Raw genomic sequence first — 21,603 nt, 5'->3', positions numbered from 1 at the left:
ATCAGAGCCAGTGTAGTAGGATTCAATCTTAGTCCTGTATTGACGCGTTGCCTGTTTGATGGTTAGTCTGAGGGCATGGCGGGATTTCTTATAAGCGTCCGGATTAGTGTCCCACTCCTTGAAAGCGGCTGCTCTAGCCCTTAGCTCTGTGCGGATGTTGCCTGTAATCCATGGCTTCTGGTTGGGAAATGTACGTACGGTCACTGTGGGGATGACGTTGTCGATACAGTTATTGATGAAGCCGGTGACTGAGGTGGTGTACTCCTCAATTCCATTGGATGAATCCCTGAACATATTCCAGTCTGTGCTAGCAAAACAGTCCTGTAGCGTAGCGTTCGCGGAATCTGACCAATTCCTTATTGAGCGAGTCACTGGTACTTCCATGGCAGACAGCGTGTATGGCATCGTGTGGGCGAGCAGTTTGCTGATTTCAACGTTATGAACCCATGGTGCCCGTGGGGTTATGCTATGAGCAGGCATAAGCTACAGACAACGAACACATTGCATTTTATCGATGGCAATTTAAATGCACAGAGATACCGTGACGAGATCCTGAGGCCCATTGTCGTGCCATTCATCCGCCACCATCACCTCATGTTTCAACGTGATGATGCATGGCCCCATGTCGCAAGGATCTGTACACAATTCCTGGAAACTAAAAATGTCCCAGTTCTTCCATGGCCGCATACTCACAAAACGTGTCATCCAATGAGCAAGTTTGGGATAGCCTGGATTGATGTGTACAACAGCGTGTTCCAGTTCCTGCCAATATCCAACAACTTCGCAGTCATGTGAAATTCTTAGATTATTGCCTAATGAATTCATTTAAATTGACCGATTTCCTTCTATGAACTGTAACAGAGTAAAATCTTTGAAGTTGGCTGCATGTTGCATTTACATTTTTGTTCATTGGTCAAGGATTTGAAGTGGAATGATTTATACAATGCAGATGGAAACTACTGGTGCGTCACATGGACAAATCACCAACCAGAACCTGTGAAAATAAGCGATGCACATAATATAGTGCACTTTCCCCAATAAAAGTGTTGAGGGTAAGGGAACACGATAATTTATCACATCTGTTCAGTAATATGATTAAATCTTTACTCAATAAAAACCATCAGTTAGATTTAATAGATTATTGAGGAATAAAGGGAGGACATCATCAAGCACAAAATAATGTTTATTTTTCTCTCTTTAAACATGTACAGTCTTTGTGATTAGAGTGGGGCTGACTCGGTTGGTAAGGTAATATAGTGGGAAATGCACAGCAGGCAGAAGCAAATTCCACACAGAGCTTTATTGCAAGCCTTCCATCAGGGGGTGCATATTCAACAGGAGGCAATGTTGCTCAGAACTGATAGAAATGCAATGATCAGAAGAGGCACAGTGCGCTATTCCTCAGATAATCGTATTGGCTCTATACAATCCATTTCTATGGATCTGAATGTTGCCTCCCAGTGAATATTCCAACAGAGGTTTTCTGCTCACTAAGCATAACAGACAGCAGTAGCATTACTGTTAGATACGAGTAACAGAGAACAGAAATCTCTTACTACTAGAAGTATTTCACCAAAGCAGAAGACTGCATAATACCCTATAAAAGTCCAATTCAAACCGAATTGATGGAATAACAAACACTGATGTGAAATCTCAAAACAGAAAGAAAATGTAGAAATACTAATTACAGGAAAACTGTACAATTCACAGCTTGGCAGGACTGGAGTGCTGCAACCTTTAACTGGTGTGGTGGTTGTGAGATTTCTAGCTGGCGGTATAATAATCATCTTGCTGTATGGAAAATATTTAAACTGTTCTGAACTGCTCTTGAACTGAACTGCTCTTTCAATGGTCAGGAGGATAAGGGGGAGGTTAATCCCATTATGTACAGGTATGGTGGGATACATATTGATCAGTTGGTAGAGCATAGTGCTTGCAATGCCACGATTGTGGGTTCGATTTCCTGGACCACCCATGTAAAAATGTATGCACGCATGACTAAATCACTTTGGATAAAAGCGTCTGCTAAATGGCACACATTATCATATTTTTACAGGTTGGAACCCATTTCATACAGGCTATGGTTAGAACACAGGTCATGCCATCTGCAATTCTCCCCAATCAAGTATCCATCTGCATTTAGCATGTTTCATTCTGAACAGAGGAATCAAACACTCAAAACCATAAAGGACAGAAAGCCAGGGTATCAATAACCACCCGGGAAATGATACATCATTTAATCATTTCAACAAGGCAATATAATAACACTGCTTCACATGAACATCTCTTTGAGAAAACGTACCCTCTGAAAAAGGTATTTATTACTGGAGGGATGCGTATCATCTTATCAAGTACCACGAGATACACACCCCAACTCCTTTCCTTCTTAATGGATCCACCAGACACACTAGCAGCGTCGACATCAAGCTCAAGAAACACAAAACAATACTTTAGACGAGTAAATAACTGGTAATTGCACTAATTAAATCACATGATGTGCTTAATAATAGGAGCCATGTTCTTGGCCCAACAGAAAATATTTTGCAGTTGTAAATGCAGTTAGTGTTTTCTTTGTGATTTGTAGGCAACAAAAGAAACTAGCTCCTGTTGCAGGTTCCTGGATAAGGCTTGTGGCAAGGCCACTACGAAAGCTAGGTGGAGGGGTGAAATTGCACTTTAAGTCTCGCTCGGCAAACCTGCCTCTGCTACATTCTGAGCTGGACACTACTAGCTCCCCTACTCCTAGCTCATATAGAATGAGAATTCAATTGGTCCATCCATTGAGGAACGTTGACTTGAATTGGAATGTTAATTCTAGGAATTCTAACTCTATGCCTATGACACTAACCACTGCCCAATGAGTGTGTTTTGACTTATTTTATGTTGTTTTCTCTTATTAACTGTAGCTACATAAACTGCCTGTTCTCGCAATGCAACTGTCCATTTCACATCTATGGCATTCTAAATTTCACAAGGGTGGAGTAAACAAAGATTAAAAACGTGATTTTATTACTTAAATAAAAGCATATACTGTGTTAATAGTGCAGTGTTACAAGGGCATTCAAATGTAAACCAAAAAAAGTGTCTACAAAGCATAAAAAGTGAAGTGGCACTCAAGCCACCATGAAATAAGATCTGTGTGATTTGGACATACTTAATTTCACAGAAAAAGCAATGTTCAAGGCACTCCTCCAGAGAACTTCACCTTAAATACAGGTATCCTGTCATCTTAAACCCTTGTATTTTCATTTCTAATGTAGTGTATTAAGGTTGACAAAACGTTAGTAAACAATAACAAGCTATCTGAAAACATTACTGCTTATTGGTTATGATGGATTTGGTGAAAACGTCACATTGGTGACTGCTAATATTATTTGTATGACTGAGTTTAGTCAAGACCAAAGCAGTAGGTACTCTGACACACACACACACACACACACACACACAAAGGACATTTATACTGTGCACAAGCACACACAGGAAAACTTCAGGTGTTGTATAAACTACATCTACCTGCACACTGGAGATTTACAAGCTCACAGGTTATTTACATGCATGTTGCTCTTTGATAAAGCATCAAACCACATAATCAGAGCAGAGTGGAGCAGGACTATCCTGCATATAGGAACACTGGAGGGGTTGAGTAGTACAGTCAAGTAGGGGCCAGTACTCAGACATACTTATGTGTACTCCAACACATAAGTGTCATCCCATGTCATTTCAGCAAGCCATGACACCATCTCAGATTGTTCGGAAATCGTTTCTGTAGTTATCTGTTTCTAAGATTGGCATTCTTGCAACATTGTTGAAATTTGAGAAATTAAGCTAATTGATTACACCCAAATTGGCCCTTTTAATTTATAGGATTCACATAATATTCAATACATATAGTACCAAACATACGATTTGGGTCAAACTTCTTTCTACAATTGAGTAAGACACAAGGAATCCAATAAAAATGGTCAAACGCCACCCACGGACCCCCCCACACCAATATACAGCAACAGTTCTCTGTCTGACTTGGAGTATTGCTTCTTCATCCTATGTAACATAATCCCTTGAGCCAAAGCCATTGGTTTTCTACCCAAAGTTGAAAAGAAAAAATGTTGTGATCCATTTAATAAACACTAAATATGAGTGAAATTGATAAAAGGGTGTGGCAGTAACAAATTATACTTCAACAAATTGTTTCAGGAATTCTAATCTTATGTTTCTAACTACAGAAACAATTTTAGCACAATCGGAGATGGTTGTCAAAATCCTCTTTCTTGTGCTTTTTGAGGTGGAACGACCCATAAGCCATTTGTTGGTGGATCTAAATGTGTTGGCCCTACTTTATTCTATTTTCTGTCCCGTCACCCCATTAAAAGTGATTCGACTGATTTCATTACAATTGTAACCCTGGAGTGAAAACCAGGGGGACAGAGTGGAGTTAGGTTATCAGCACAGAATTAGGTAAGACCTGTTAGGTAGAGAGTCCTGATGTGAGGGTGCTGGGATAGAGGGGGACGTTGGGGGCAGTCTGTTTTGAGCATCAGGTGCGATGGAGTGGGGGTTTGCTGGGTGCAGGAAGGTGCTATTCGTCACATTAGGTAGTCCTGGTGTTAGGGCCGTTCTCAGGGCTGTGCAGGGTAAGGGGGTACGCCTGCAACTCTGAGTTGGCCATGGTGGGGTAGGGCATTCCTCCCGCTGCCCCCATCCTCCCCACAGGACTGGGCATACCAGACCACTGCTGGGGGTATAAGGGGCCGGGCACAACCCCTCCATAAGGACCTGCTGGTATCAGGTACCCGGGCTGGAGCCTGGCAGAGGGGTTGGAGCCCAGGTCAGTGGGCACGGCTAGGCCTACAGCTGTCAGCGGACAGGACAGAGGCAGCTGGAACTTGTTTGGAAGGATGGCACATCTCACCTGAAAGAACCAAAGGGGATGTTTAACATTGTGTACATGGACTTTTGTCAACTGCTTTTTGATGAAAATCTAAAAGAGAGCAAGGTAGGCTGCAACTCCCACACTGATGATACAGTCTTCAGACTTTTGATGTGTTTTTCTATGCCATTTACCTCCTGGGTGGCTCCTCCCATGGGCGTGGCTCGGCCCTCCAGGTCCTGCCTGCGTCTCTGCTGTTTGATCTGGTTCAGAGATGGCCGTGGCTGATTGGCCGCCAGCGTCTCCTTCGTCCAATCATCTACCAGCTTGTGCAGGTCGTCTGTGAAGGTGCCTGGCTTCTTGTTGTTGCTGTTGTTCGTCTGGGCCTGAGCTAGCGCCGCCATTGGTTGAGGAGATGACAAAGGGGTGGGAACAGCTGGTGGCTGTTGCTGATTGCACGCTGTCTGAGTTGCACTGGCGCCGTGAGAAGACCCTAGAACAGAAAGATTTGTAAACTCTGCCCAGTTAGACCCTACAATGGAATCGATTGGCTGCTGTTTGTTAGGCCTTTTACAGTTGTCCATTATGGCACTTCAACTACTTTCAGCCTGGATAGAGCATGTATATTTACTCAAATAGGCCAACTACAATTGGGAATGAGGGAGTTTTTGTTTTCAGTGTACCTTAAAAATGTCCCTTTGATTGTTAATCTTTTTCTGGAGAAAGTTGAAATGTGATCACATTTTACTGGTCAGCAAATGTTATTTTTTCCCTCAAACCTAGCAGCCAAAGGATTACAGCATGGTTGAACCCCAACCACCCACCCAACCGATCTACCACAGTAAGACAAACAGAAACCATTAATGCTGACAACCACACGAGTCACATTGAGCACTGACATTTAGGCCAAACACCGCCATGCACTACCAAATTTAAAAAATGATTCAAAGCAATCTATGAAGGTGACACTCCTTGTGCAACAGTGCCCAACATTTAACAACAACATCTGGCATGTTTTTTTCCAGTGCCAAACTCAACACGTGAATATAAACGGGTGCTCATGCAAACAGAAAAAAAGAGAGAAGAAGACAGAAAGAAGTAAATGAGATAGTTACTACTACTGCGCTCTTTGCCTAGACATAGTCGTTTCAGTGTGGACCCTATAAGAAGGTAAAACAGCACAGAGACAAAAACAGTTAGGCCGGGACACACTAAACACCACAGGTCTGTGGACAAGCTGCTTCAAAGCCACACACAGCTATCAAATCGGTTAAGGAGAGAAAGGAGTGGAGAGGAGAAGGAGAAGGGGGTTTAAAAATCAGTGAGACGTAATGGGAGTGGGGGAAAGACTAGGTCCTATTCAATTGTGCGGTCATTCCAAAACGTTAACGGAAATAAAATAAAAGGAGCCAGAACAGAAAGAGAAGTCTAGGCCCTGGGTATGGTGCTAGAGTACAGGGGGTTTGGAGAAGACTGGTCCACAGTAAGGTGGGGCAGGTCAACACCTTCACATTATATGCTCCTAGTAAACTTGTCCTGTTCTATTGTCATGTCTCAAACTTGTATTTAAACTTACTTGGAATAAGTCAATGATTTAGGCTCCGGGCTTGTATTATTTCAGTTATTACATGGTATGTTAAAGGTTATAATGGAAAATCCAACTGTACAATGCAGTGTTGATAGTAAAGCTATGCCATTCTTTCACACACACACACACACACACACACGAGTGGAGAGCCGAATCACTGAATCATCAATACTGTAATTACTGGAGTAACAAGTCCCCTGAAGCTAATTTCTAAACAGTTCAACTACCAGTAAGTACAACAATGCCTGTGAAACATAACATAAAGGAACCAAAAAAAAGCACAACGAGGCTATAGCCAGAGCACATCAGAGTCAGCACTTATCAAGACATGCAGGTAAAGCAGGAGAAGAGAAAGTAGATAATATTGATGATACAGCCCTTTTGCAGGAGCCAGTCTCCTTCAGTGCCCTGCCCCCCGCCTGCCTGCACCGTCCTCCCAGTCCAAATATGAGAGAGGGACCCCGACCAACGCAAGCCTCTCTGGAACCTGGCTGGCTATCAGGGGAAGGGCTGGCTTTTCTCTTGGTATACAGAGGGGTTGTGGGCTGATGCGCCTCAATTCGAGACATACAATTAAGGAAGTGAGTAAATGAAAACACACACATAGGATACACTCTCGCTCAGGTTTCAGATCTAGCGTGGAGAAGACTAGCTCTATGACAATACAGTATCCCAGCTAACAATTCTAGGGAATGTTTTTGTAAAATAACTCGTAATGTTCCCCTAAAGTTTGAGTGTTCAGTTTTTCATTAGTTAAAGGAACATTTGATCTATGTTAGCAAAATCCTTCTGAGAACCTTTTAGCATGTTTTGGTGTTAAAGTTAGAACATCCCCTTAAGGTCAAGGATAACTTATCTAGAACGTGGTTACAATGTTCTTAGAATATACAACAATGTTCTAGGCGTGTTTTATGAGGATGCAAGAACATTCATGTGTCCAGTTTTCAGAGGGTTATGAGAACATTCCAACGTTCCACCAAACATACACAGAACATGATTGCCAATATTAATGTTCTAGACAGGTTTCATGAGAATGTTGCAAGAACATTCCTGTGTCCAGTTCTCTGTGGGTTAGGAGAATATTCCTTCAACATCACATCAAAACATCCACCAAATGGCAACCATGTTCTGTGTGATGTTGATGGAATATTCTCTTAACTCACAGAAAACTGGACACAGGAATATTCTTGGAACATACTAATTAACGTATCCAGAACATTAATATTTTATATTCTGAGAACATGGCAACCATGTTCTGTGTATGTATGGTGGTACGTTGATGGAATATTCTCTTACCCACAGACAACTGGACATAAATGTTTGTCACGTTCCAATGAAACGTGTCTAGAATATAATTACGTCCTGGGGTATGTTCTATTTGACATTAAGGGAATGGTCTGTTGGAAACATTCCTATTAAAATGTTCATTTCCTAATGAGACTCTTAAGGGAACGTTCTCTAAAGGTGTGGGAATATTTGTTGTTAGCTGGGATGCTTTTGGAGTCTGTTTAAAGCAGTGCACAAAGCGTTTGTATGGAGGAAGGTCTAAACCCAAAACAACTTAGGGCTGAGGGGAGAAAGCCATGAGGACAAAACACAAAATGGCAGACATACGCGTGTGTTGGGGACACAAAATGGCCGACATATGCTTGTGTTGGGGATAGGGAGTAGTGAAGAGGGTGAGGAGGGGAGAGGATCCACTATCAAAAAACACATTCTGGTCAAGAGAAAAGATAGAGGTGAAATAAAGAGAAGAGAGAGGGATGGGATGTGTGAGGAAAAGTAGAAAATAACAAATACAAACAGATGGACAGAGACACGGGTCCACTGAGGAATCTAGCACGCGGTTTGCTACTAGATTTATAGGTCACTCTCTCTGACGTTTGGTGGTATACCGTCCATCCTGTAAAAATTAATATAAGAGGGAAGAAGAGAAGAAACAAAGAGAGACACTTCTGTAAAAGTACACAGAGACTTGGGATGAGAAACCCCCACTACTAACAGCAGCAGCACCAGTACAGGGTACAGCCACATGGGCTAAATCAGCAACAGGAGACAGCCTGCACATTCACTACAGGAACAAGTTGTCACTATGCACTGGTCTAAGATCAGGTTACCTTTCCCAAATCTATCCAGACTTTTACCATGAGGAGTGTTAAACTGATCTGGGACCAGTGCTTGAATACAGCTTCCATTGACACCTCAATGGAAGCTGTATATAGTATTGTGGCAGTATTGTCATGCAGTATTGTGGCAGTATTTTGGCATGGGAGACATGTGTGATGCAACTCTCACCTTGTGTATATTTGCCTAAAAACATTTGCTTTGGATGAAAGACTGATAAATCATGACTATTTGTAATACAGCAATTACCATGTCTCCTTATGAGACTTCTGATTCAGACAAAGTTTAGAATATTAGAGCTTAGAATACTGAAGCAGATGGTCTTGTGTTCTTCTTGTTCAGTTGTTCCTCAGTACAAATCAGTGTGTTTGAGTATGTGTCCACATCTCAGTGAGTGACACGTGTTTGGGCGTGTTCTCTTTTGATATATTACGTGAATCCTGTGTGTGTGTGTGTGTGTGTGTGTGTGTGTGTGTGTGTGTGAGAGAGATGCATTCTTAGGTACGGATATGCGCCAAATGTGTGTGCTATGCCACAGTGTGTATACCTTGTCCTTTATGTGTGTGTGTAGGTACCTTGCCCTGGGCCAGCGTGTGTGGCCATGCCACCACCATAGATGCTGTCAGAGGAGAGGGAGCCCTTGAGAGAACAGGGCTGCTGGGTCTGGACGGGTTCTGGGGCAGTGCTGGGCAGAATGCTGCTGGTACTACTGCTGCTTCCACTGGAGCAGGCAGAGCTGTCAGACATGATGGAGCTCTTAGCTGGAGAGCCAGACAAGCCCGGTGCACTCTCACCTTCAGAGAGAAATACTGGATAAGCCACAGAGCCAGCTTTATGGTGAATTGGGGATACATTTTTATTTATTATTACCACATTTCTAATCCTCCCAAATCTGCTCACAAACACCTTTCTCTCACTCTCCTCCCACTCACATTTTTCACTCCTCACTCACACCTACTCTCATCTCCCTCTATCAATCACACCTCTCTCCCCTCTTCTCACCACTGTCTGACACATCCACACACCTTTTCTCTCACCGGCGGTGGTGGTGTTGTTCAGGTTGTTTTTCAGCTGCTGCACCGTGGGGTTGAGCAGCTTGCCCGCCTTCAGCTTGTGTTTGCTGGCCCTACGTCTGCGGCCACTAGGGGGCGCAGCGTGCAGCAGGCCTACACCAGGCGGCAGGGCTTTCCCCACCTCTTTATACAGACGCTCGATCTCATTCCTCTGGAACGCCTGCAGCTCGGAGATCTCCTTCATGTGTCTGGGGAGGAAGAGAGAGCGCAAGAGAAAATCTACATGCAATAATATGGAAGAATGTATTCCATTTCCTCCCACAGTTGGAGAGAAGTGTTGTTTATATTGACTCATACAATTTTAAAAAGGTCACTAAATAGCAGTTAAGCAGAACGACAGATTTTTACCTTGTCAACTCGGGGATTCAATCTTGCAACCTTTCGGTTACTAGTCCAACACTGACCACTAGGCTACCTGCCGTTTAATGGGCTATAAACCTATCCAGGGCTATGAAGGTTACAGTGGTTGATAGTTTGCTATATTTCAAATGGGTTAACATTGACCCTGTGCATGCATGAATTCCTATTTTTGTGTGTGTGTTTGTACACATACTTTTCCCTCAGCCTCTGCAGCTCCTTCCTCATGTCTGCGTCCTCAAACTCAGAATCGTTGTCACTGCTGATGTACGATGCGTGGCCGGGTCCAGGCGGCGAGAGGGCGTGGCCGTTCGCTACCACGGGTTGCCGGCTCGGCGAATCAGAGCTCGGCACACTGCTGCTGCGGCCCGTGCGGCGCAGGAAGGCCACCGCCCTCTTCATGAGGTCACTTCCGCTGTGTTCCGAGAGTGCGTGGGCTGGAGGCTTGTGATGGGCAGGGGCTAAACTACTGGTGTCCTCCTCCCCTGAGTCAGAGTCGAAGTGGAAGGAGTAGTTGGTGGCAGCGTCAGCAGTGTGGGCGCGTGGGAGCAGGGTGGGGGTGGCGTTGGGGCTGGATGTGGGAGTGTCCTGGTAGAAGTCTGGGGGGGCTGAGTAGCGGTGGCTACAGTGAGGTTTGTGGGCGTTTTCCAGCCCCTCTTCGGTGGTTATCACTGAGAACCTGCCCACGGCCATACACCCCTGGTCTCGCCGTCCTCCCTCCTCAGCTGCAGCGTGAGAGCCCCCCGAGCCACTAGAGGGAGCCGTGGAGCTGCGACTTCTGCCCTTCTCTAAACGACGGATGATGACGTCTGGAGGAGTGGGGACGATCTGGAGGGGGAGAAAAGACCATGATCAAATTGAAACTGAGTAAACTATTTAAACATTTAATATTGTATTGAATAGAATAAGAAGAATTCAATCTAATAAAATAGAAGTCAACTTTGGTTTACTCAAGATAGCTAAACATTCTGAAAAGAAAAACTAAGGTAAAGTTACCTGAAAACGGCTCTTGGAGCCATAGGAACTGGAACTGCCCATCATGTCAGTGTTCAGCACACCTTTACAGGCTTGACAAAATATTGAAACATTAAAACAATTGAATCACTTTGGGGTCTACCTTAAATAGTCAGAAATAGATACACAATACATAGGATAATGTAATATCATAGAAAAAGTGTGTTTTGGGATGTTATTTACCTGCAGAGTCACTCAGGGTATCCAAACTATCTGTACGCTCAGGGATCTGAGGCTGAGAGTGGAAAAAAAGGGGGGGGGGGGAGAACTATTTGATCAATAGTATATGAGGGTTAAAGGGTGTTTGTCTAGCCATTGTCCTTCTGACCCCTACCGTGTCTAAATATATCAACGGCCACCCCACCCACACAACCCACATCAGAGATCAAACCGCCATGGGTGTAGAGTATAATGCATTATCTGGCCAGCAACCCTGAGCTCTACTTCCTCTGCTAAACGCAGTACCAGTCTCACTAAAGGCTGTGAGTTATAATTGCCAGTGATTACAGTCAATGGCTGAATCAATATCACACTAGGGATTCACACACACACACACACACACACACACATCAGATCAAACCCTGCGGCTGCCCCAATCGGAATACGCGTGCGCACACACACGGTGCATCTTTACCAGCAGCTCTCCCTTCCTGGGGAGACCCCCCTCTGTGATGGTCTGGCTGTCAGAGACAAGGGGAGAGCTGACCCCCTCTGTGCTGAAGCCCTGGAGGTCTGAGGCAGTGCTGGAGGGAGCAGATGGGGCGTACTCCTGGTACAGCAGGTTCCTCAGCTTCTCATCAAGAGTCTTGATAGTGCGGTCCACAAATTCCACCCTGGGGGGGCCCTCTCCATCAGACTCCCCCAGGCCCCCACCACCTCCACTCCCACATCCACCAGGTCCATCCTGCTGCTGGGAGGCCTGGTGGGCTGGACTCTGGGGCTGTAATGGTGTTGTGGCTCCACCTCCTCCACCTACCATGCTGGGTGTAGCGTAGGGCTGCTGCAAGACCACAGGTTGGTGGGAGCCCAGTGGAGGGGGCGGGTCTCCTGACAGGCTGGCCCCCTGATTGGGTAGACAGGAGGAAGTGCCGCTCACCCCTTTATGTCCCACCCCATTCACATCCAGAGACACGGGTGGAACAATGGGGCAGCATGGGATGTCTGTTACCATGGAGACACAGGGCTCGTGGCGGCCCACAGCAGCAGTGGTAGTATTGGTGGTGGGTTTGGTTCCAGAGGCCTGGGGCTGCTGCATTCTGGCCTTGCCCACATTGGGGTCCTGAGGCTGAGCAGATCTCTGAGGTGCAGGGAGGGCAGAAGGGGCTGGAGTAGGGGCTGTGGTGGTCAGGGCAGGAACAGGAGGAGTAGTACAGCAGCTGGACAATGACGTATCAGGAGCCTCTGTAGCAGAGAGAGCAGGGGAGAGAGAGAAGGCGTTAAAGAAAGAGAGATGATGAAATTAAAGAGGAGTCAAGGAGATAGATGTCCTGTGGGTGTGTGAGGGTATTACATCATCACTTGTCTTCCCCCATCAGAGCTCTGTCAGTTGGAGCACAAAGCCTGCCCTTCACCACAGCAACACTGGCATTACATAACTGACACAGCACATACAACACATACACATACACAGCACATACAACACACGCTCATTAGCTCATTCACACACACAGCTTTATTCACCCACTCGTGTGTGTGTGTGTGTGTGTGTGTGTGTGTGTGTGTGTGTGTGTGTGTGTGTGTGTGTGTGTGTGTGTGTACACACACCCTTGGCTGTAGAGGCGTCTGATGAGGTCTTCTCCCTGTCTGGCGTGGGCGTCTCGGCCACGGGGCAGATAATGAACCAGCGCTTCCCAGTGTGGAGGACTGCCAAGTACACAGAGACAAAGACACACTCATAGATCCAGATCTACTAGCAACAGAATAGAGCTAGAAAGAGACACATACACTGAAATGCAGATGAACTGCAAATACAGGAGAAAAAGAGGGTCACAAATTCATATCAACTACCAAATTATGTTTATAGGAAGAGAACAGGGGATAGATAGATTGATTGGGGGAGACATGAAAAGATGGGACCGAGAGATGTGAAAGAAGAGCGATTGAGAGCTGAAGAGAGATTGCAGTCCCTATGAAACAACCAGTCACCCTCTTCATCTCCACTCCTGACCACAACCACCCAGAACATTCTAATCTGCTGTGTCTGGAGGTTCACAGGGAGAGGCTGTAATGTGCTATGTAATGCATCTGAAGTGGGTTGAGAAACTAGAAGATTAGTGGTCCTGGAAGACCACAGCGAGTGCAGGCATTTCTTCTAGCTTATCACTAACATACATAATTAAAAATAATTTGAAAACCATGATTAGTTGATTTTCTGAATCGATGTGTTACAGCTGGGCTTGAGCAAAAGCCTGCACACAATGTGTGGGCCAGGAGGTAGTGAAGCCTTACCATTCTGCTGGTAAACAAGCTGTGGTGAATTAGGTGTAGCAGTCTTTGAACCCTAGAAAGGGAAAGAATCGTTATAAAATGGCTGCCGCTAAAGAGTATAACTTCTAGACAATGAAGCTTGAACGGATTCTCTCAACAATGTCACCATGTTGGCCCCCGGATGGTTTGTTGGCAGCCCTGCTCACAGTCATCTTGAGTGTTTTGAGGATGCCAACTGCCGCCAACTGCCCCCCCTCCCCCCCTCCTCCTCACCTCTCCCCCCAGTATGACTGTTCCGTGGCTCTGTTGAGGACTGCCCGCGTGGTCAGAACTCCTCTCCCCCTCCGTGTCTTCACTCAGCATATCCTCAGCCTTGTCCACAATGTCCTTCAGCTGCTCTATAAACATCTCCTTCTCCAGGAGCAGGATGAAGTCATTCTCCACCTGAGGGACAGAGAGAGACCATCCGTCAGTATTAGATCCCCTTAAAAAAGTTGATAAATGGACTTCTCTGATAATATTGGACTAGGCCCATGTGAATTGAATAAGTCACTAAAAAGTGTTTGAAACCTGCCTTTCCAAAACTGGGCCAGAGGTATCAGTTTTGGAAACCTCTATAGGATGTTGGGGGAATGAAACACAAAAATCATGTGCAATAAAATAGGAATCCACATACAAAAAAAAGCGTACCCACCCAAAATGAACAGGGCAGGAGTTTTTAGAGCGAGAGGAGAGAGTTTTGCTGCAATGCAGTGGAAAAGAACAGCATCATAGGGAGTTTTAGTGCCTTGAGACATGAAAGAGCATCTCCCTCACTAAGAGCTAGCAGGCAGAGAGCACAAACACAGTTTAGGAAGCCGGCTGAAAGAGGTAACACTTTCTCTGGGGCGTGGTGGAACATTTTTTGGAGCTACTGTGTGCATCTGTAGGTGCAGCAGCCCCACAACACAAGTGGGTGTTCATAAGGATATTCAGGACTACACAAGCTTGTGTGTGGAGGTGTCAATCAGTGGGTCTGTGCTTGTGTGTCTCAAAGTGCATGTAAGAAACAACGGGTTTTTTTCCCCACAATTCTCATGGCTTTACAGTGCATTCGGAAAGTATTCAGACACCTTGATTTTGTCACTTTACAGCCTTATTCTAAAATGGATTAAATAATTCCCCCCCCCTCAATCTACACACAATACTCCATAATGACAAAAACTGGTTTTTAGAAATTTGCAAAAGTTGACACCTACTCATTCAAGGGTTGTTTTACTATTTTCTACATTGTAGAATAGTGAAGACATCAACACTATGAAATAACACATATGGAATCATGTAGTAACCCCCCCCCCAAAAGTGTTAAATCAAAATATATTTTATATTTGAGATTCTTCAAAGTAGCCACCCTTTGCCTGGATGACAGCTTTGCACACTCTTGGCATTCTCTCAAACAGAATCATGAGGTAGTCACCTGGATGCATTTCAATTAACAGGTGTCCCTTGTTAAAAGTTCATTTGTGGAATTTCTTTCCTTCTTAATGAGTTTGAGCCAATCAGTCGTGTTGTGACAAGGTAGGGGTGGGTATACAGAAGATAGTCTTTTACCAAATAGGGCTAAGTCCATATTATGGCAAGAACAGCTCAAATAAGCAAAGAGAAAGGACAGTCAATCATTACTTTAAGACATGGTCAGTCAATCCGGAAAATGTCAAGAACTTTCAAAGTTCCTTCAACTGGCTCTCATGAGGACTGCCACATGAAAGGAAGACCCAGAGTTACATCTGCTGCAGAGGACAAGTTCATTAGAGTTAACTGCACCTCAGATTGCAGCCCAAATAAATGCTTCAGACAACATCAACTGTTCAGAGGAGACTGCATGAATCAGGCCTTCATGGTCAAATTGCTGCAAAGAAACCACTATTAAAAGGACACCAATAAGAGATACTTGCTTTGGCCAAGAAACACGAGCAATGGACATTAGACCATTGGAAATCTGTCCTTTGGTCTGATGAGTCCAAATTTGAGATTTTTGGTTCCAACCGCCATGTCTTTGTGAGACGCATAGTAGGTGAACCGATGATCTCTGCATGCGTGGTTCCCACCGTGAAGCATGGAGGTGGTGAGATGGTGCGTTGCTGGTGACACTGTCAGTGATGTATTTAGAATTCAAGGTACACTTAACCAGCATGGCTACCACAGCATTCTGCAGCAATACACCTTCCCATCTCGTTTGAGCTTAGTGGGAATATAATTTATTTTTCAACAGGACAATGACCCAACACACCTTCAGGCTGTGTAAGGTCTATTTGACAAAGAAGGAGAGTGATGGAGTAATGCATCAGATGACCTGGCCTCCACAATGACCCGACCTCAACCCAATTCAGATGAGTTGGACCACAGAGTGACGAAAAAGCAGCCGACAAGTGCTCAGCATATGTGGGAACTCCTTCAAGACTGTTGGAAAAAACATTCCAGGTGAAGCTGGTTGAGAATGCCAAGTGTGCAAAGCTGTCGTCAAGGCAAAGGGTGGCTACTTTGAAGAATCTAAAATATATTGATTTGTTTAACACTTTTGGTTACTACATGATTCTATATGTATTATATAATATTTTTGATGTCTTCATTATTATTCTACAATGTAGAACTTTTTTTTTTTTTATATAAAAATAAAACTTAAATGAGTAGGTGTCCAAACTTGACTGGTACTGTAAGTATTCAGACCCTTTACTCAGTACTTTGTTGAAGCACCTTTGGCAGCGATTACAGCCTCGAATCTTCTTGGGTATGACGCTACAATCTTGGCACATCTGTATTTGGGGAGTTTCTTCCATTCTTCTCTGCAGATCCTCTCAAGCTGAATGGGGAGCATTGCGGCACAGCTATTTTCAGGTCTCTCCAGAGATGTTTGATCAGGTTTAAGTCTGAGCTCTGGCTGGGCCACTCAAGGACATTGAGACTTGTCCCGAAGCCACTCCTGCGTTGTCTTGGCTGTGTGCTTAGTGTCGTTGTCATGTTGGAATGTGAACTTTCGCCCCAGTCTGAGAACCTGCTCGAGAGCACTCAGGACTTCATCAAGGATCTCTGTACTTTGCGCTGTTCAGCTTTCCCTCAATCCTGACTAGTTTCCCAGGCTCTACCACTGAAAAACATCCCCACAACATGATGCTGCCACCACCATGCTTCACCGTAGGGATGGTGCCAGGTTTCCGCCAGACGTGATGCTTGGCATTCAGGCCAAAGACCAGAGAATCTTGTTTCATGTTCTCAGAGTCCTTTAGGTGCCTTTTGGCAAACTCCAAGTGGGGTGTCATGTGCCTTACTAAGGAATGTCTTTCGTCTGGCCACTGGCCACCATAAAGGCCTGATTAGTGGAGTGCTGCAGAGATGGTCGCCCTTCTTGCAGGTTCTCCCATCTCCACAGAGGAACTTGTGAGCTCTGTCAGAATGACCATCAGGTTATTGGTCACCTCCCTGACCAACGCCCTTTTCCCCCCGATTGCTAAGTTTGGCCGGGCGGCCAGCTCTAGGAAGAGTTTGTGGTTCCAAACTTCTTCCATTTAAGAATGATGGAGACCACTGTGTTCTTGGGGACCTTCAATGCTACAGTTAAGTTGTTTTGGTACCCTTCCCCAGTACCGTTCCTCTACGCAATCCTGTCCCGGAGCTCTACGGACGATTCCTCCGACCTCATGGCTTGGTTTTTGCTCTGACATGCACTGTCAGCTGTGGGGCCTTATATAGACAGGTGTGTGCCTTTCCAAATCATGTCCAATCAATTGAAATTTACCACAGGTGGACTCCAATCAAGTTGGAGAAACATCAAGGATGATCAATGGAAATTGGTTGCACCTGAGCTCAATTTTGAGTCATCGCAAAGGTCTGAATACTTATGTAAATAAGTTAAACCCGTTTTTGCTTTGTCATTATGGGGTATTGTGTATAAATTGATGAGGGAAATGTTTTATTTAATCCATTTTAGAATAAGGCTAACATAACAAAATCTGGAAAAAGGGAAGGTGACTGAATACTTTCAGAATGCCCTGTATGTGCCATTGCAAGCGTTTCCACTAACCGTACCATGTAAGTGGCGATCTCCTCAGGTGCGTCTCCGTCCAGGTCAAACTTGAAGGTGACCATCTTGTGGTTGTGGGTCTCCAGCTGACACTCCACCATCTTATCCCCTGTATTACACACCTGGACCAGGGAGGAACAGAGGTCAGACATGGATGTTCGGTGTGCAGATTGATCGTAAGACTCTGTATGCGTGTGCTGTACTCACGTTGAGCATGCTGAGTTTGGGCTTGTTGAGCTTCTCTTGGCGTGAGCGGGTGCGTGTGGAGCGGCGGTGGGGTTTCCGGACCTTCCCCTCGCCCTTCCCTGACCCGTGTGTCCCCTCATTACCGTCGCTCATCTCCTTCCCTGAGGTGGCATCGGAGTTCACACTGGGTTACAGAAGAGCGGGAGACCAGGTTATGGAAAAGTCAACCAACTCATACATAAAGTAAAATGCAATGGGTTGAGACAGTCCTAAAATCCTGCACTAAACCAGAGTACTGAACAGTGTGCACATTTCTCCGATGTGCACTTTAAGGGTCAGCTGCGTACTGAAAGTTAACCATTTTGGCATATCAAAATCAAAACTAAACCAGGTGGTGGATTAAGGGAAAGCCCACACGTTTTCTGCTTCAAGGGAAATTGTTTATAATAAAGCGATACAAGGGTCTTGTTACACCGTTCTTTATAACAATTAAATTAGGGAGCAGAAACAGTATCCAGATTTCCCAGTTGTCAAATTGGTAGGCCTCTATACTATAGTGCTAGACAACGGATTCCCTGCGGTACACAACACTCAATCCCTCTGTTCATTTCATTCATCAACCGCCACATCCTGCATCACAACAAGCCTGGGCAACACTCGCTCCTCTGCTAGCACTCTCCAAAACCATAAGTGAGGTCTATGGGATGCCCGTTGCTAAGCAACTACCACCAAACCTCTTACCATAGTGGTTAGATTACCCTCATCCTGAGAGAAGAGGATGATCGGCATCACTGAACAAGTCTCCTACCACACCACCAAATAGCCATCATACCTGTCGTAGGAGTAGCTGGCCCCTGACGCCTGCTTCTCTGCACCAGGATCCTGCAGACAAATCAAACAAAGTGAGTACAACAGGATGAAGGGATGTTCATGCTGTGAACAGAGGGTGGGAACATTGAGTGTGTCACTACTAGCTAGGTCATAAACAGAGATGAGGGAGAGTTGTGGAATATTCGGTTTCTACAATGTGTAAAAAGCACCATTCCCTATTATCATTGATCTCCTGAAAAGAAACTATCCTTTCTTTCTGTGCCCCCAAATGTTTAGATATACTGGTAAAGTTACCAGGTTGTAAGCTAGTTAGCTAATGAGATAACGTGACTGAATAAGGTGTAAACAAATGGTTAATGGCTCGCGAGTAGTTTTAGAATGGCCCACGTCATGGTTTACGTGTGATAATAAGGGTACAACTTTTGAACGGTTTGGGCTAGAACTAAGCCGTTTTATTTGTAGTAATCATGGAATACTCAAACAGGGGCACCGCAAAGCCTAATCATTACAACAATTATCATCTGGGTGATTTTTTTTTCTAGGCACACTGGTGCTCCCAAATTAAAATTCCAGGTTGCACAGCTAAATATTTAGGAGCATATGCGACCAAAAGGCACAATTTAACCAATGTATGGTTGGGGAGGATATTTGGCGTGCAGGGACATTGATGTTGTTTGAGGAACAGGTAGAGGGAGGGTCGGAGGGGCTGAGAGGGGATATTTGAAGGACTGAGGGGGGGGGGATTTGAGGGCTTAGGGTGGGGACGTATAGGTCAGGTCAGTCCTCTATACCTCCAGATTGGACTCTGTTAGAGGCTGTGCCGAGGTGACCGTGGTCCCTGTGCTGGCACTGGCCTGGTTCTGCTGTGTCAAGCTGGTGCTGGCAGGCCCAGGTCCTGCTGTCTGGGAGCCTGGTGGCTGTGACACTGGAGCCTGGGGTTGGCTCTGGTTCTGGCCTAGTGCCTGACGCTGAGACAGGGTTTGGCTGAGGTTCTGGTCAAGCTGGGCTGTGGCAGTGACTGTGCCCCTGTCCGGTCCACTATGTATGGGAGAGGAGAAAACTGCAGGATGGGTAGGCTGGGAGGGGTGGACTGGATCTGGAACCTGGGTTTGCTGCTTGACCTGTTGAGGTAGGGAGGAACACAGAAAGTATATTATAGTAGGGGAGGACACCACACGAACACGCTGTCACATTATCATGTCTACAAAAATACACACAAAAAGAATAGCTAGGTATGGAAGAACAGATACGGTTCCATACTCCCGTTATACCACAAAAACCTTCAAAGTATTCACACCCCTTGACTTTTTCCACATTGTTGTGTTAGAGCCAGTATATAAAATTGATTAAATTGAGATTTGTTTTCACTGGCCTACACATATCACAATGTCAATGTGGAATTGTTTAGACATTTTTACAAGCTAATAAAAATGAAAAGCTAAAAATGTTGATTCTAAGTATTCAATCCCTTTGTTATGGCAAGCCTAAATAAGTTCAGCATTAAAAATGTGCTTATTAAGTAAATAATACGTTGCATGGACTAACTCTACGTGCAATAGTGTTTAACATGATTTTTGAATGACTTCCTCAGCTCTGTACCCCACACATACAGATAATTGTAAGGTCCCGCAGTCGAATAGTGAATTTCAAACACAGATTCAACCACAATTATCTGTAAGGTCCCGCAGTCGAACAGTGAATTTCAAACAGATTCAACCACAAAAGACGAGGGAGGTTTTCCAATGCCTCGCAAAGAGCACCTATTGGTAGACGGACACAAATAAAAAAAGATATTGAATATCCCTTTGAGCATGGTGAAGTTATTAATTACACTTTGGATAGTTTATCAATACACCCAGTCACTACAAAGACACAGGCGTCCTGTCTAACTCAGTTGCCAGAGAGGAAGGAAACCACTCAGGGATTTCACCATGAGGCCAATGGTGACTTTAAAACAGTTAGAGTTGTATGGCTGTGGTAGGAGAAAACTGAGGATGGCTCAACAACAGTGCTGTAGGTGTCCTGGAAGGCAGGTAGTTTCCCCCGGGTGATGCATTGGGCAGCCCCGGGTGATGCGTTGGGCAGACCGCACCACTCTCTGGAGAGCCCTGCGGTTGCGGCCAGTGCAGTTGCCGTACCAGGCGGTGATACAGTCCGACAGGATGCGCTCAATTGTGCATTTGTAAAAGTTTGAGGGTTTTAGGGCCTAAGCCAAATTTCTTCAGCCTCCTGAGGTTGAAGAGGCGCTGTTGCACCTTTTTTACCACACCGTCTGTGTGGGTGGACCATTTCAGAGCATCAGTGATGTGTACACCAAGGAACTTGAATCTTTCCACCTTCACTGCGGTCCCGTTGATGTGGGTAGGGACGTGCTCCCTCTGCTGTTTCCTGAAGTCCACGTTCGGCTCCTTTGTTTTGTTGACGTTGAGTGAGAGGTTATTTTCCTGGCACCATTCTCCCAGGGCCCTCACCTCTTCCCTGTAGGCTGTCTCGTCATTCTTGGTAATTAGGCCTACTACTGGTTGAACAGGGAGTACAGGAGGAACAGGGAGTACAGGAGGGGGCTGAGCACACACCCTTGTGGGGCCCCTGTGTTGAGGATCAGCGAATAGGTGTTGTTTCCTACCTTCACCATCTGGGGGCAACCCGTCAGGAAGTCCAGGACCAAGTTGCACAGAGCGGGGTTCAAACCCAGGCCCCCGAGCTTAATGATGAGCTTGGAGGGTACTATGGCATTGAATGCTGAGCTATACTCAACGAACACCATTCTTACATAGGTATTCCTCTTGTCCGGATGGGATAGGACAGTGCAATGGAGATTGTATCGTCTGTGGCTCTATTGGTGCGGTAAGCAAATTGAAGTGGGTCTAGGGAGTCAGGTAAGGTAGAGGATCCTTAACTAGCCTCTCAAAGCATTTCATGATGACAGAAATGAGTGATACGGGGCAATAGTTATTTAGTTCAGTTACCTTTGCTTTCTTGGGTATAGGAACAATGGTGGACATCTTGAAGCAAGTGAGAACAGCAGACTGGGATAGGGAGAGATTGAATATGTCCTTAAAACACTCCAGCCAGCTGG

At 45.2% G+C, this 21,603-nt stretch overlaps 1 protein-coding gene across 8 annotated transcripts in view; it reads right to left on the bottom strand.

Annotated features, from left to right (window-relative positions):
- Nucleotides 1-1,165: 1,165 nt before the first annotated feature.
- The window catches only part of LOC115168417 (serine/threonine-protein kinase WNK2), an 83,650-nt gene continuing 63,212 nt past the window's right edge, over nt 1,166-21,603 (bottom strand). For 4 of the 8 annotated variants that reach the window (XM_029723665.1, XM_029723671.1, XM_029723672.1 and 1 more), the window contains 17 exons: nt 19,316-19,645; nt 18,526-18,575; nt 17,715-17,877; nt 17,513-17,629; nt 13,724-13,894; nt 13,472-13,523; nt 12,788-12,886; nt 11,658-12,424; nt 11,207-11,258; nt 11,006-11,076; nt 10,206-10,837; nt 9,605-9,840; nt 9,155-9,373; nt 8,260-8,358; nt 5,983-6,027; nt 5,062-5,360; nt 1,166-4,909 (listed from right to left, as the gene is read on the bottom strand). In XM_029723665.1, coding sequence (XP_029579525.1) covers nt 4,589-4,909; nt 5,062-5,360; nt 5,983-6,027; nt 8,260-8,358; nt 9,155-9,373; nt 9,605-9,840; nt 10,206-10,837; nt 11,006-11,076; nt 11,207-11,258; nt 11,658-12,424; nt 12,788-12,886; nt 13,472-13,523; nt 13,724-13,894; nt 17,513-17,629; nt 17,715-17,877; nt 18,526-18,575; nt 19,316-19,645 — 3,723 coding nt within the window. In that variant the 3' untranslated portion in view covers nt 1,166-4,588. The remainder of the gene's footprint in view (nt 4,910-5,061; nt 5,361-5,982; nt 6,028-8,259; nt 8,359-9,154; nt 9,374-9,604; nt 9,841-10,205; nt 10,838-11,005; nt 11,077-11,206; nt 11,259-11,657; nt 12,425-12,787; nt 12,887-13,471; nt 13,524-13,723; nt 13,895-17,512; nt 17,630-17,714; nt 17,878-18,525; nt 18,576-19,315; nt 19,646-21,603) is intronic. The other 4 variants (XM_029723667.1, XM_029723668.1, XM_029723669.1 and 1 more) reach the window with 4 other exon arrangements.

The sequence above is a fragment of the Salmo trutta genome, chromosome 30 (genome assembly GCF_901001165.1).
Source record: "Salmo trutta chromosome 30, fSalTru1.1, whole genome shotgun sequence".
Classification (NCBI taxonomy): domain Eukaryota; kingdom Metazoa; phylum Chordata; class Actinopteri; order Salmoniformes; family Salmonidae; genus Salmo; species Salmo trutta.
The sequence above is the reverse complement of the archived record's forward strand: the minus strand, read 5'-3'. Positions and strand labels throughout refer to the sequence as shown.